The sequence below is a fragment of the Gymnogyps californianus genome, chromosome 11 (genome assembly GCF_018139145.2).
Source record: "Gymnogyps californianus isolate 813 chromosome 11, ASM1813914v2, whole genome shotgun sequence".
In the NCBI taxonomy this organism is placed as follows: Eukaryota; Metazoa; Chordata; class Aves; order Accipitriformes; family Cathartidae; genus Gymnogyps; species Gymnogyps californianus.
In genome coordinates this window covers 12524325-12537806 of record NC_059481.1, presented here as the reverse complement: position 1 = coordinate 12537806, position 13482 = coordinate 12524325, and the positions used below count along the sequence as shown (strand labels likewise).

The following is a 13482-nucleotide window of genomic DNA, read 5'->3' as shown; positions in this document are numbered from 1 at the left end:
GGATGCATTAGGAGCTGGAAAGAAGTGGCCAGAGCACGTTTTATACTTCTGAGGGCTCACATGCCTAGATTGCTCTAATTTATACTCAGACTAGCTCTGCCTTATACAAGGCAGTTCTGCGAGGCTAAGCATAAATTCAGTGCAACACAGAATCTGGATTTAGCTAGATATAAGAGGTCTCTAATGCTAAACCATAAATTAGCCAAGAACACTGAACTTGTTTTTATTGTCCTGTAAGATTTGGGGAAACTTAGAGCCTGAACAAAAGTAATCAGTCTTCAGAGCTGTCATCCTCTGTCTTAACCACCACAACCAGGTGTCTTGGTCTATGCAAGCGCACAAAACCTTGGATATGTTCTTAACTGCTCCTATGTTGGCTATTGGGAATTCTCATCTGTACATTAATTGCTCATTTTTCATCACAAGTGCAAAATATTTGGCTGCAGACAGCAGGATTTCCTGAACAAAAATGTGCAATTGTGTCTCGTGTTTGTCCAACTATATTTGAGACACAAGATTAACTTTCAGCACCTTTTCCAACCAGCAAGCAGAAGAGATTTTGGGTTGATTGAACAGGACACATGAGGAGCAGGAAAGACATTCAGTGGAGTCCCTGTATTCCTTCTGTTCCTCTACAAGTTTCTATGAAAATGCCAAAAGGAGTTTTGCACCTTTGTTTAGAACAGGTCTGGTATAATGCCAGCTGGTACTCCCAAGCCATGTGTAAATTCAGCTCAAGATACACACTGTATCATTTATTCTCTGAAGAAAGCTGTGCAGTATTTCTTGGAATAATGAAAACCTGGCTTCTGGTTTTCCAGATACAGATTTCTACTACCTAGTAAAATTTGGGCTTTCTGACCTCTGTCAGTTTTATGGATTTTGCAGATAGATACCCAATTTCTGAACACATGCACTCCAGTGGTTTTGATCAGTAGTTCCCAAGCTTAGCTCATTTGGTTACCACCATCAGAGATGGTGCTGACCTGCGATAAGACCATCTCTGCAAAACCAGAAGGTTCTTGCCAGGCCAGGTACAGGTCTGTCACCTCCAACCCTCTTACTGCAAAGTCTCATTCATCAAAGTGGGATCCTCAGTTCCATGTTTTCATCTACCATTGCACTACATGTCTCACCTCACAAACTAGAGCCTCTGTTAAGTGTCCAATCCCTTACCTACCTTTCGACCACACATCGCACCAACACAAAGCAGGGTGACAGTGACTGTAGCCACATCCTCCTACATAAAAAAGCCGCCCTGCCTCACCAATCCTGCTTCTTTCTGCCTTAACCCTGCTTGATACCTTCCTGAAGCAAGCACTGTAAGCTGTGCAATGTGGGATGGAGCACTTACTGCTGAGTGGATTGCTGCAGCTGCAGCTACATAGAGAAGCAAATCACAACTGATCAGGAAAACCTTCTGTGTGCATCTGTTTACCTCATGGCTCAGATAAGTGCTTGTATACAAGCACAGTTAACAGCTGCCATCATCATGTACCACTTTAAGTTGGCTTTGTACCACAATTTGGGAATGTCTGCCTTAGACAATAGGGACAAATATGCATAACAGTCACATTTAGATCTGTTCTTTTCTCTTCCTGACAATGTTCTAATTTGGGATCTGAGTTTCACTTAACCAGACGTTTTTACTGGAGAGAACTTCATTCCCATATGGCACCTTCAAGGACCATGACTCCTCCAGAAATTGGTGTTACACGAGCCAAATTCTACTAACAGTTGTACTGCTAACAGGTCACATACTTGGGGTTTGGTTTTAGACTAATGTTTGTTTAAAAAAGTGAGGAATACATTTTGGATTGTAAATATGTTCATTCCAAAAAAACTGTAAAGAGAATAAGGAGAGTCAGATGGAAGAATTTTACCTCTACTTTGTGCTGATTATATAATTTATCAAGAAATTGTCCCACAGGCCTCCAACAGATGCTCTGCTGTTAAAGCCATGAAAAGTCATTCAGGGAGAGGGTGAAGGCCTCGGGGGTGTGGTCCGCATGCTTCAGTACATATATCCTCAGTCCTGGCCTGCAGATAGCACATCTGGTCCAGGCATGGACCTCATGGTTGGCCAAAATACAGGCTTACAATAATGCTCCTTTTTTCAGCTTTAATGTAAGCCTGTTTTCTTGCCAAATTCAAATCCTGCCAAAATTTGGCCAAAGATGTTTGCTCAATTGTGCAATATCTTAAGTTTATATCCAACAACTCTTTGCAAAAACAATTGTATCGTGTTTTTAATGTTTACAGGCATTAACAATATTTAATTTTAAGTAGAATTTTACTGCTGACACTCTCGTGTTTTACAGTAAATTACCTTAGAGAGGGTTTTTCCATTAGCTTTTAGTGTCACGAGTCCTGCACAGCACACCAAAGCACTGGAGCTAGAGAGACCAGAACTTGGAGGGACGGTTCCATCTAGCAGACAATTCATTCCAGTTGGGTTATTAAGACCAAAATGTTCCTAACAATGAAAAAATAAACAATCTCAGTTTCAAGTACAGACAGGCTCAGGCTTGCAATTATCTGATACTTAGAAAGAGAATCTTTCTGTTGAGTTGCTGGAACCAAGGACCTGCTTCTGGTATCTCCAAAATAAAGCAAAATTTTCATTCTATTCCTTAAGAACAAAGCCAATTGGTAGGGCTTCAGCCAAAGGTATGTCTGCAATTCCTGTACACAAACATATATGAGCTGACAGAACTGTACCCCAAGCAGAATTCAGTATGGGCTCAACGCCCAAGAATTTACCAAGCTTTGTGGGTGGGTTTTGCAGCAACTGGCTCTGCTCTGAGCTGCCGTGGTGACACTACCAGAGGTTACCGATCATTATATACCCTACTTTTGCCCTTTTCTCCACAGCTTCTCACTTAAGGCATCCTGAAGATCTTAAGGTCCACTTTATGCTTCACTTCTAATGCTGGCATGTGGTATTAGGGAGCCACATCACGCTGATGGGGAACTAGCAGCCATGCAGCTGTATTCAAAGCCAGATATTCCTATCTCCTGAAGCACCCACAGGACTGACACTGAGGAAACCACAATGGTACCTGAAGGACACTATGCTTAAGCGGCACAAAGACACACCTACCAGCGGTGATGGTCTCTGTCACGCTATTTTTAGAATAGAGTTGAAAATATTTTTACATACATGATAGATATCACAGATAATACATTTAATCCAGAAGTCATAAATCCTCATGTATATACTCTTTTACTTACTCTTTAGTTGCTTTGTCTTTTTATTTATAATCACTTTAATATAAATTTCTCTCTGTTGTTAGTTTGAAATAAACATGCAGTACTTATTAAAAAATCATTGAATGTGTATGGGGGTATATAAATAGCTACATTCCGATACAGATTTATATCTCAATAAACGATGTTACAATGTCAATAATCAGAAAAAATGGCAGTGCTTCCATAAAGAAATGCCCACCTTCGAAAGATTTCTACTACTTTTCCTGAAACAACTTCAACCATAAATACCAATGGTAGAGATCAGCAAACACAAAGAGCCTCCTTTAATGTCTTCTACCATCACTTCAAATTATTTAAAATTTCCTTTCTACAAATATAGGGGAATTCATACCTAAAATACTATTGCTGCCCATGCCCCTTCATGAAGAACACTAGACAGGCTTGTTCAAAACCAGAAAATGCTTGAGTAACCAGAAACCGATCCACAATTTCTGGATTGTCTTGAATGTGAATCAGGCTTGCAAACTTATCACGCAATGTTTAAATAGAAAATGTACTTCAGTTTCAAAAATGAAAATGGACTTTGCCAAGTTCTGCAATAGTTCTGTCCCAAAAGGATAGCATGTTCAACTTAATATAAACAGATTATCCCGCTGGACCCTCTGAGTACTTGTATTTCAGTGTTTCTTAAGTCTGTAACTTTTATGCTTATTTTCTGCCAGTGCTAGAGTCTGCAAACCTGCTTTGCAAATTAACCTTCAAGTATGAAAGCTTGTCCTTAGGAAACAAATCTCGGTAGCAGACTGCAAAATAAATAAAGTCAATTGGTCATGCTAGCCTTAATGTAAGAAAGGATATATTGTAAAGAAACCTAATCTATATCTCTACAGTCAATGCAATTTAAATGCCTGTGTTACTGAGCAATACAAAATTGAAAATACTCATGTTACTGCAAACATGAGTAATTTATTGGGGTCTAAACATAGGGGCAGGGGTCTGTTTAGGAACTGTGGATTGTAATAACGTGATTCGTGGCACTGATTTTTCTAAATATTGTATTTTGAAGACTCTGGTGGCAGGTTTGAGGCAGGCTTTGTTGGCTGGCTGCAGTCCTTATCTATTGGATCCTCCTGTGGGGTGACCTCGATGGCCTATCCTGAGGCAAGCTTCACATGCTTTAAAAAGCACAGTTACCCATAATTTGGGCTGGCTGTGGCAACCTGTTCCTGACCTAGCCATCACTGTTTATCCCATCTACCCTTCCAGAAATATCCCTGGATTGACATCGAGCTGAGAAGTCACCATGTTTTTTCCTCAAAGGGCCATGAATCACCTGCAAACAGCAGGTGAGATTTATAGGAAGCCTCAACTGTGAGTTCAGGCTGCCTCACAGGACAACACTGACGATCAGCACTTGGTTCCACAAGCAGTTCAGTCTTCAAGTCAGTCTGGAGACAGGCTAGCTCACAAAGGAGAAGATAAAGCTCAAATGAGCAGACAGGAAAATGTCTGCCTGTTCAGTGTTCCTGCCTTTACCGTAAGTGTGCCGTTCCCTGCATAGCTGCACTCTTAACTCAGGAAATATTGAAAATCCCATTCAAATTCCACACACTGAAAATCTGGATAAGTAATGTTTCCTAGTGGAGTATTTCTTCTGTATGCTGTTTAATTACTTTATACATTTTCTTTTGTCTACTGCATGAATCAGCTTCACTCAGCTGTTGTGCACAAGTTGTAGGTTTCCAACATTAATGGAAATTAAGGTTTTTTAAAATGTTTGCATAGGAAGAAAAGGACCAAAATATGATCTTTATGTCCTGACAGACAAGCCTCCAAACCTTTTTAAAAGCAAATTCTAATTAGACAATTCCATTGGAAAGCATTCTTTTTAACTTCAAACTACAGAAATGTCATCTTGATAAGGAGTTTGATCATGACTTTAGTAAATAAGTAATTATTTGCTATTGTAATTTATGTAATAAAAATTAAAATAGTGCTCTGCAAATACTTTAAAACAAACCCACTCATATCTCCCTTTCAAATTTTAATATAAAAATACTTAACTGTATGTCAAGAAAAGCTATAGAATGTAGGGAAGTATTTTGAGAGTGAATAGGTATGCTTGCCGTATTTTACTTCTATATTAATTTCATAAGTTAAATGGATTTGGCTTACCTGAATACCCTTCAGTCCACACAGGAAGTAGTTATGCCACTGAGGTTTGGTTTTGTTAATCTGAATGTTATTAACACTAGTACTGAAATCCCTGCAAAACAGAAAAACCTTGAATCTTTAACTTGTCAGTAAATTTAGTTTGAAAAAACATGGCTTATTACTGCCACCTGCTGATGAACAAAAACATTTAGATGCTAATTTTTTTCTGTGCAATGTTTTTCGGGGTTTTTTGTACAGATCTTCTTTATTAATCAATTCTATAAGGATATTTTAGATCGAAGCATAAGAATTTTTGCTTAAGTTATAGAATTTATTAAATAAATTCAGAAATTAAACTGCCTTTGGCATCCTTAATTAAGGCAGCATGCCTTCCATCACACAGAATCAATAAAATGGTTTGGGTTGGAAGGGACCTTAAAGATCACCTAGTTCCAAGCCCCCGGCCACAGGCAGGGACACCTTCCACTCGACCAGGTTGCTCAAAGCCCCATCCAACCCGGCCTTGAACACTTCAGGGATGGGGCATCCACAGCCTCTCTGGGCAACCTGTTCCAGTGCCTCACCGCCCTCACAGTGAAGAACTTCTTCCTCACATCTAATCTAAATCTATCCTCTACATACATGTGTGTATGTATGTTCTCTTGATCTCTTAGAGAAGTGAAAATCTAAATAATCATATCTGTCAAACCTAGAATAGAGATAAATACACTTCAGGCTCTCGGTAATCCCTGCTCAGGAAATCATCTTCATTACCTTTGCTCTGAATGGCATGTCACTATAACAGGCCTAATGCTGCAAAATTATATTATGTATGTTACAAGATATAATTAAAATAATTTAGTTTAAAATAGTTTATGTATTTCCTCCAGGATGATTCTGATAATGGTTTTCCTACCCCATCTTCATTTCAAAGTAATAAAAATGGTAAGCCTAAATATTCCTAAAGAAACTAATGCTACAGATAGGTGCTGTCAAAATGGGCATGCAGTGATGCACAGAGGCCTCAGAGGAGCATGCATTAATCACCAAGAAGTGCAGATTGTTTAGAAGTCTATACTGTTCAACGCCCAAGAACTATACCTACCTGATGTCATTACAGCAGATGCCCAACACAGAAAGAGGAAAGGCATTGAGAACGTCAAGAAAAGCTAACAAAAAATATTCAAAAGTTGTAGGCTAAGCTGTGCTTTACAAGGCAAGGTCTGCCAAACAATATGAACAGAGGCAGCTGAATTCCCTGGAAATGTTTAGGTTTAATGGGAATAAAAACACTTTCAAGAAATTATACAGCAGGGGACAGTCTGCAACTCCTAAGAGGATGGAATTTTTCGTTCTTACACTAGTCCCAGTCTGTATCTGTAAACTATGTAGGTTAGTGATGTGCTGGTTTTATTTTTATCCAAAATAATATTGCTAGTTAATACCTGTAATGAATATCAGTGTGAAGGTGTTTTTATTGGTAAAGTATTCTGTTACCTATGGAGAAACAGTTACACTAATATAAAGCATCTTTACAATGATATAATTGTCTTCAAATGATGGCTGAAAACTTCACTTTATTCTGGTGCAATTAAAGGCTGCAATTTTTGTGTTATGCAATCCCCAAACCCGACAACCAGCGTAAAAATGGACCCACAATCCTGCCTCCTCTTCATATGGTCTAATGCTAGCTATGCTGTAGTGAGCTACTTCACTTGTATTACCAATCCACAACCTATTCCTAGCTCAAGGTTACATGACAGATCTTACACTTTAAGTATCAACTTAGAATTACCATTTTGTCGGTTATACATTCAATTTCAACATTCAATACAGTGCAGAAATATCAGTGATTGGTGTATAGTTTAACATATAAGTTGCTGTCTTTCAATCTGAACTGTTCAAAATAGTGCCACTTACAGGACTGTATCAGCAACACAGCACCAAAGAATTGTACAAAGTTAGTGTCAGAGATTACTGAGGTTTGTAGAATAGCACAAAAGATCTGAAAGGGAGTGCTGAGATTACAAGGAAAGTTTGAGAATAGCTGTAAATTCTTCCAACTTGAGATTCGTGTGTATTTAGAACAATCTCCCAGAGAATAAAACAACATCATTTTGCTTATTGCTTTTGAATACAATAAAAAACCCAGAAGTACTTGTAAAATAGAAAATACTTGTCAAAAGTAATGCAGATTAAAAAAATCCTGTGTTTGCTTATGCTTGCTTCCTACAATAATCCTAAATTATTATTGTAAAAAAGCAAGGTTGATGGAAATCAATGCGTAAAAGTGATTAACAGAAAGCAAATTTGAAGCCCTCTTTCCCTCAAAAGAGTTCTAAAATATTTTATCTTTGTAATTCTTTTTATACAATTAGACAAAGTAGAACATCAATGAACAAGAAGACATATGCTATATTTGCTGGTTCTCAAGATAAATTAAAGTAATGACTTCTTAAAATACATTTTGCTCATTTCTGCAATCTTCTCACATGGAAAATGAAAGAAAAATTGGCTTTGATTTTGGCAGGTTTCATATGGACATAATTCACACAAACACAAAATGTGGGACTGTCAAGACCCCCAGAAGCCTTAAGTCTATTTTTTTGTTATCACATTCAATTTGTTATAAAAACCAATTCCTAAATGCCCAAGCTTTATCTTAAATCAGTAAATCTTCAGGCTTGCCTTCGATCCTCCTACTGGAAGGTAGGCAGTTTGATATAAGACCTTTTTAATAAAATAAAAAATTGGGAAAAACATACCCATAAAGTAAAAATACTCTGATATTGTCTGCTCCAGCCTTTCTGTTTTAGAGGATTCTTGGGAAAGCTTGCCCATCCTCCAAGGCTAGATATAAGCATTCCAATTCTTCTGTATAATTAGAAGAGGTGAGTTTTTTGAGTGGTGTGAAAAAAACACGTGGCTGAGGTGCTTTTTACTGGTTGAATAGTAATTAATCCTTACTTTTGGGAGACCAATTTGTCTCTTTCTCACAGAACCTCATTGTCTTGTCAATCTGTTAGTTTATCTGTTTGAGTCCTCTATAAAAAAAATCTGATTTAAAAAAAAAAAAAAATCAGGTTTTGCCACGAGATGGAAACTGATTGGTAATTATCATCCTCTGGTATTTCTGAAGGCATTTTGAGAAATATCATGTCAGATATTCTCTGTACACGTACTTCTCAATTACAAAGATGTTATGTAAAGCAGAGGTACCAGGAACTTCAAGACTGTAAATTTTGAATACTGTTTTAGCCCAAATAACATAAAAGGCATCTGATCAGTTGGGATGATTTATGATGAAAAACACATAGGTGGTTTTTCTTGCAACCTGTTCTCTGTCCTGTTTTTCCTAAAAGTTAACATGAACTATGAGGGTGGAAGAGGGATACAGAACTCTTACGTATTTTACCAGTTCACAAAACAAGAATGAAATAGGAAATAGTGATTCTACGGAGGCTTATGGTTAGTCCTTGTTCGCCAAAGGCCTATATATATGCATTCACCACAGGCATAAATCTACCAATGTAACAGGCTGGGAAAAAAAGATATACCGTCAACAGTTTTGTTATGTGGTGTAACATTCAAAGTGTTGAAAAATATTTCTTTGTCATGAAATTATGGGCATGTTTTAGCTTTGTTTTTAAGCAACAGTGTCTCAGCAAAACAGAGATGCTTAATGCTGTATTCTGAGACCTCTTCTTGGTTTATGGTTTAAAACATATGATTTCAAACTGAAACTAGGGCAGATATAAAAATATAGTGACTGTGTATGCAATTTGAATTCAAAGGCTGTAATTCTAGATTTGGTAGGAACTGTATGTACCTTAGGAGAAGGCCATTTCAATTGCGATGTAATGTGCCAAAGCTTAAAGACCGAGTAAAAATGTTTACCTTTTGGTAACTGCTTTATTTAGTATCCATTAGAACAACTTTTCCTAATCAAAACTATTATAATTCTGCAACTATCACCTCTTGCAGAATGGTTTCGGAATACAGCTTAAACCCTGTTGGAGGTTACTATTGAAGAAAGGGAAAGGTCCCACTCACGTCTTCCATTTCCTTTCCCCCTGCTCACCACTGCATGTTCTCACTGTTTAGCCCAAGTCAGCTTTAGTGCTGAGTGCCTGGCAATTCAATTCACTAAAATGACAGAAAATTAACCAGGCAAAAAATGGGTGAATAGTGCACTTTACCTTAAGATCAAACAAGTACTACACCTGGTAAAAGGCAGAGGGTGGATCGATGTTAGAAGCAGGGACAGGAAGACTGGGGGTAAAAGAAGCAAGCCATCCAAGTTTGGTGGTGGCAAACTCTTAATTCAGCCCAGCTATAATGTGAAAACATGCTCCACAAAGTGAGTGAAAAATATTTGAGTATTTATACTTACCATGGAAGTAAAAATTCCTTTCAACTGCCTTAGTCACAGGCAGCAGCTCAGAACATGTTTTTATAACAAACTGAGCTTTAAGCAGGAATATGTGCTTAAATAGTTCCCACTTTTGGCAATATGTTCCTGTCCCTGTGCTGCCATACACTGTGCTTTCAGGGAGTAATTTACCATTGGCTTAAACCAATGGCTTAATAAAAATGGCTTAAACTAAGCCTGTGCTGATTCTGATTTTTGCAAAATGCCCACAAAAGTTCATGTGGATGAGTGACCTGATCTGAACTGCCATGCAACCATACAAATATCAGTCTGTTACAATGAAGGAAGCAGAAGAATGTGGCTGAAGTTGAAAAGAATGGCAGGATTATTTCCCTATGTTCAGCACTTGTGAGACCATAGCTAGAGTACTGCGTCCAGTTTTGGGGTTTCCCCAATACAAGAAAGACACTGGCAAACTGCAGGGAGTCCAGCAGAAGGCCATCAAGATGGTTACAAGGGATCTCCAAAGGTCCCTTCCAACCTAGATTAGTCTATGATTCTGCAAACAAGCAGCTGTGGAGGAAGTGGAAGAGAAGGAATACAGATTCTTTGAGCCAGGACTGTTGCTAAAGTTGTGTTGTGAAAATACAGCCCCAGGTTCTCCAGAGCAGGGCAGTGTTAGCTTACATATGCAGTAATTGATTACAAAACATTTCACTCCTGTCTCCAGGAGAAACTGAACTGCTGCCAATTACGGCGATTAGATCATGAAAGATGAGCTAAAAGAAGGGAAGACAGGATTGCACTTTTAGAAAGACTGAAAAATCAGAGGCCTCACAAGAGAAATCTGAACAAACAGGTAGGAGACAGAAGCAGCAAACCTATTGCTCTAAACTAATATGCACAGCATAGAAACAATGGGATTCCATCTGCTTATATCATTCATTTTACACTATTAAACTCTATATTGCAATGGAAGTTTGTCAGATCTCTGAAAAGTTAACCTGTATTGCAATTGCATAAAAAGGTTCATAAAAATTAGTGAATAAACAAAGTAATTACTTACAAGTACAAAGAATTGGTATTTGCCAGTTGCACAACTTGAGTTTTTACAGGTTCTACTGCAATCAGTATATCTTGTTCTATAGCCATAGGGAGCACACCATAACCACAGTAGTCTATATGTTCTCCTACCAAAGAAATAGACAATTAAAGTATTTTGGAATCATTCTTTCTAGAATAGCAGTAACAGGGCTTCTACAGGGGTTCAGTGTTGTTTACTGTATGAGACAATTTCTGAGTATAGTCTCAACACTTATTATTTGAAGTTTGGGGTGCATTTCCTCCATTTCATATTGCTGCACAAAAATTTTGTGCTTTCTTTAGTGATTTTATCTGTTGCATCTGTTTATAAATCTTCATGGTTTAACATCGGCTTATAAAAATAAAAAACCCACTACATAGATTATTGTCCAGCAATGAGAACGGCCACATTATTTGTACACTGTTGTGACAGTACAAAAAATTAGTCAAATCAATCACATTTAACTGATGACTGGAAGAGATAAAGACACCACATGACTCCTCATTATGTGATCTCCTCTGCTCACGTGAGTGATTCATTAGCCACTAGATAAGGCTTGTGGTGGAAATTTTGTATTTTATTTTTCATAAAATTTCTGGATCTTTTTCCAATAAGATAATAATTATATTTAAATAATCATTAATACAGTTACATACAACACATAAAGTAACATTCAAACAGAAAATGTATGTAGTAAACATCCTCTCTCTTGGGAATAATTCCCAGCTAGCATATGCTGTCTACTTAATCTATATGATATGTCCACACAACACCGAGATAAAAATTATCATTAATTGCACAACGGACTAATTGATTTTTAAAGCTCTGTTTTGCAGGATCCTTTTACTTTCAATGTCTTCAAATGCATAGGGTTACTTTATGAATATACAAGAAATTGAGCTCTAGGGAGAGCACAATCCTGACATGGATAGAGAAATCTCAACAATAAGGCTGCCACAGAAATACAAGTAAGTCCTAAATTAAATACAAAATAATTGTGTCTCTCCAGTCTGCCAGTGAATCACAACCAACTGTTCTAAGTTCTGTGGACATATCTCTATGGAACAGTAAAGAAGAGGAGATGATGGTAGAATCGTTTCATGCTTTATCATATGCATTGCTGTGTGGCTGGTTATATTTGATAACTTAAATTATAATGGACGAGAAAAAAAAATACTAATTTAATTTGTGGATGCACTGTTCATCAACTACTTTAGATTAGATTTCCAAAGCCTTTCAAGAAAATGGTATCCAACCATAAGCTGGCAAGTTTTACTCCCATTTTCAAAACCATCACTACTGTCTATAAATGTTTTTTCCAAAACTGACATTTGAGTGTGCAGTTGTTTATAACGAGGTGTAGTAAAAGCTAGTAAAGTATTATATTCTCTTTTCCATTTATCACAAGCAACTTCTCTGAAAAAAATAAAATTAAGACCAACATTATTTTGATTCTATGTTTTAAACTACTAGGCTTCCATGATGGCAGATAAAATAAAATAACAGAAGATTAATTTTTCTCTTTTACCGATTAAGTTGACTCGCCCTGGTGCACGAACATAAAACTTGGGAGCTGATCCAAATTTTGAAATAAACATCTCCTTCAGCTTCTGCAATCTGAAAGGCAGGTCAGAAACATGTAGGACTGTATTTGCATAAAAGGCAGGAAGTTTCAATGTTTCTTGAAGTAAATTCAACTTTTTGAAGTACGTGGAGTTTTCTGTTACATCAGGAGCGACATTAGCTGCCTATTTTTGCTCTTCACATAACGTTGATTGTCACAGACGAGAGAAGATTCTATTTAGAATATTCTAATTAATAAGAAATGTGTATGTTCACTTGAAAGGGATAGAAGGGGCCTTATTGTATTTAAGTCCTCTGTCTAGGTTGGTTCTAGACAGAAGCAGGGAAGGCAGTTGCCTGGCTAACAAAATACCATGGCCTCCACCTCCCTCTCCTATGCCACAGCTCTGTAAAACTGTTTGCCATTGAGGAAGAACCTGGCAGTGTGGACCAATGGCTCACTTGTGGCACTGGGCTTTGTCACATATACAGAGAGGCACTCCCTTCAAAGTCAGATCTGACCGCACCAGGCCTGAGCAAATTCATTCTCCCCTAAGTTTTGACTTTTATCAATTTCCATATTGGACACTACCCCATTTCTGTACAAATGCGTATAAAAAGAACTAAAATTCCAAACCTCAAATTATCCCTGTGACTTCCTTAGTATTTACTCTACAGCTTTACAGCAACAGTTCCCAGAAAGTTCTTCAGGTTTTCCTGAGAAGGAACCTGGAGGTGCTAGACGCGCCACTGAAAGTTCCAATGCAAAGAAAAATTTGGCATATTGCTTTATTTCCCAAGACTGTAAAGGTATCTAGCTTCCGCCTTGTGTTTGCAAAGTTGGGATGCTTTAGCGTGTCATGCAGGAACAGTGGGTAAACAAAGACTGAGAAGAGATTAAGCCATCATCTTAGTGAAGCATAAGAAATTTGATAGTGATTCACTTCAAAACTACCTTAAAGCAATTCAGGCTGCACACTAACCCATTAACTTTCATTAATGTAAGCAACAGACTAAAATGATGAAAAAGCAGTAAGAATACAGGAAAAATAAACTTTAAAATGGGACTTACAGTATTTCACTGGCATACCCTCTT

General features: G+C 37.6%; 1 protein-coding gene across 2 annotated transcripts in view; it reads right to left on the bottom strand.

Moving 5' to 3' along the window:
* Positions 1 to 13482, bottom strand: part of GALK2 (galactokinase 2) — a 50181-nt gene that overhangs the window by 35010 nt on the left and 1689 nt on the right. The window contains exons 1-5 of one of the 2 annotated variants that reach the window (XM_050903633.1): positions 13455 to 13474; positions 12352 to 12440; positions 10806 to 10929; positions 5389 to 5479; positions 2330 to 2476 (exon numbers count right to left, since the gene is read on the bottom strand). In XM_050903633.1, coding sequence (XP_050759590.1) covers positions 2330 to 2476; positions 5389 to 5479; positions 10806 to 10929; positions 12352 to 12440; positions 13455 to 13474 — 471 coding nt within the window. Of the gene's footprint in view, positions 1 to 2329; positions 2477 to 5388; positions 5480 to 10805; positions 10930 to 12351; positions 12441 to 13454; positions 13475 to 13482 lie in introns of those variants that run through there. The other variant, XM_050903632.1, reaches the window with a different exon arrangement.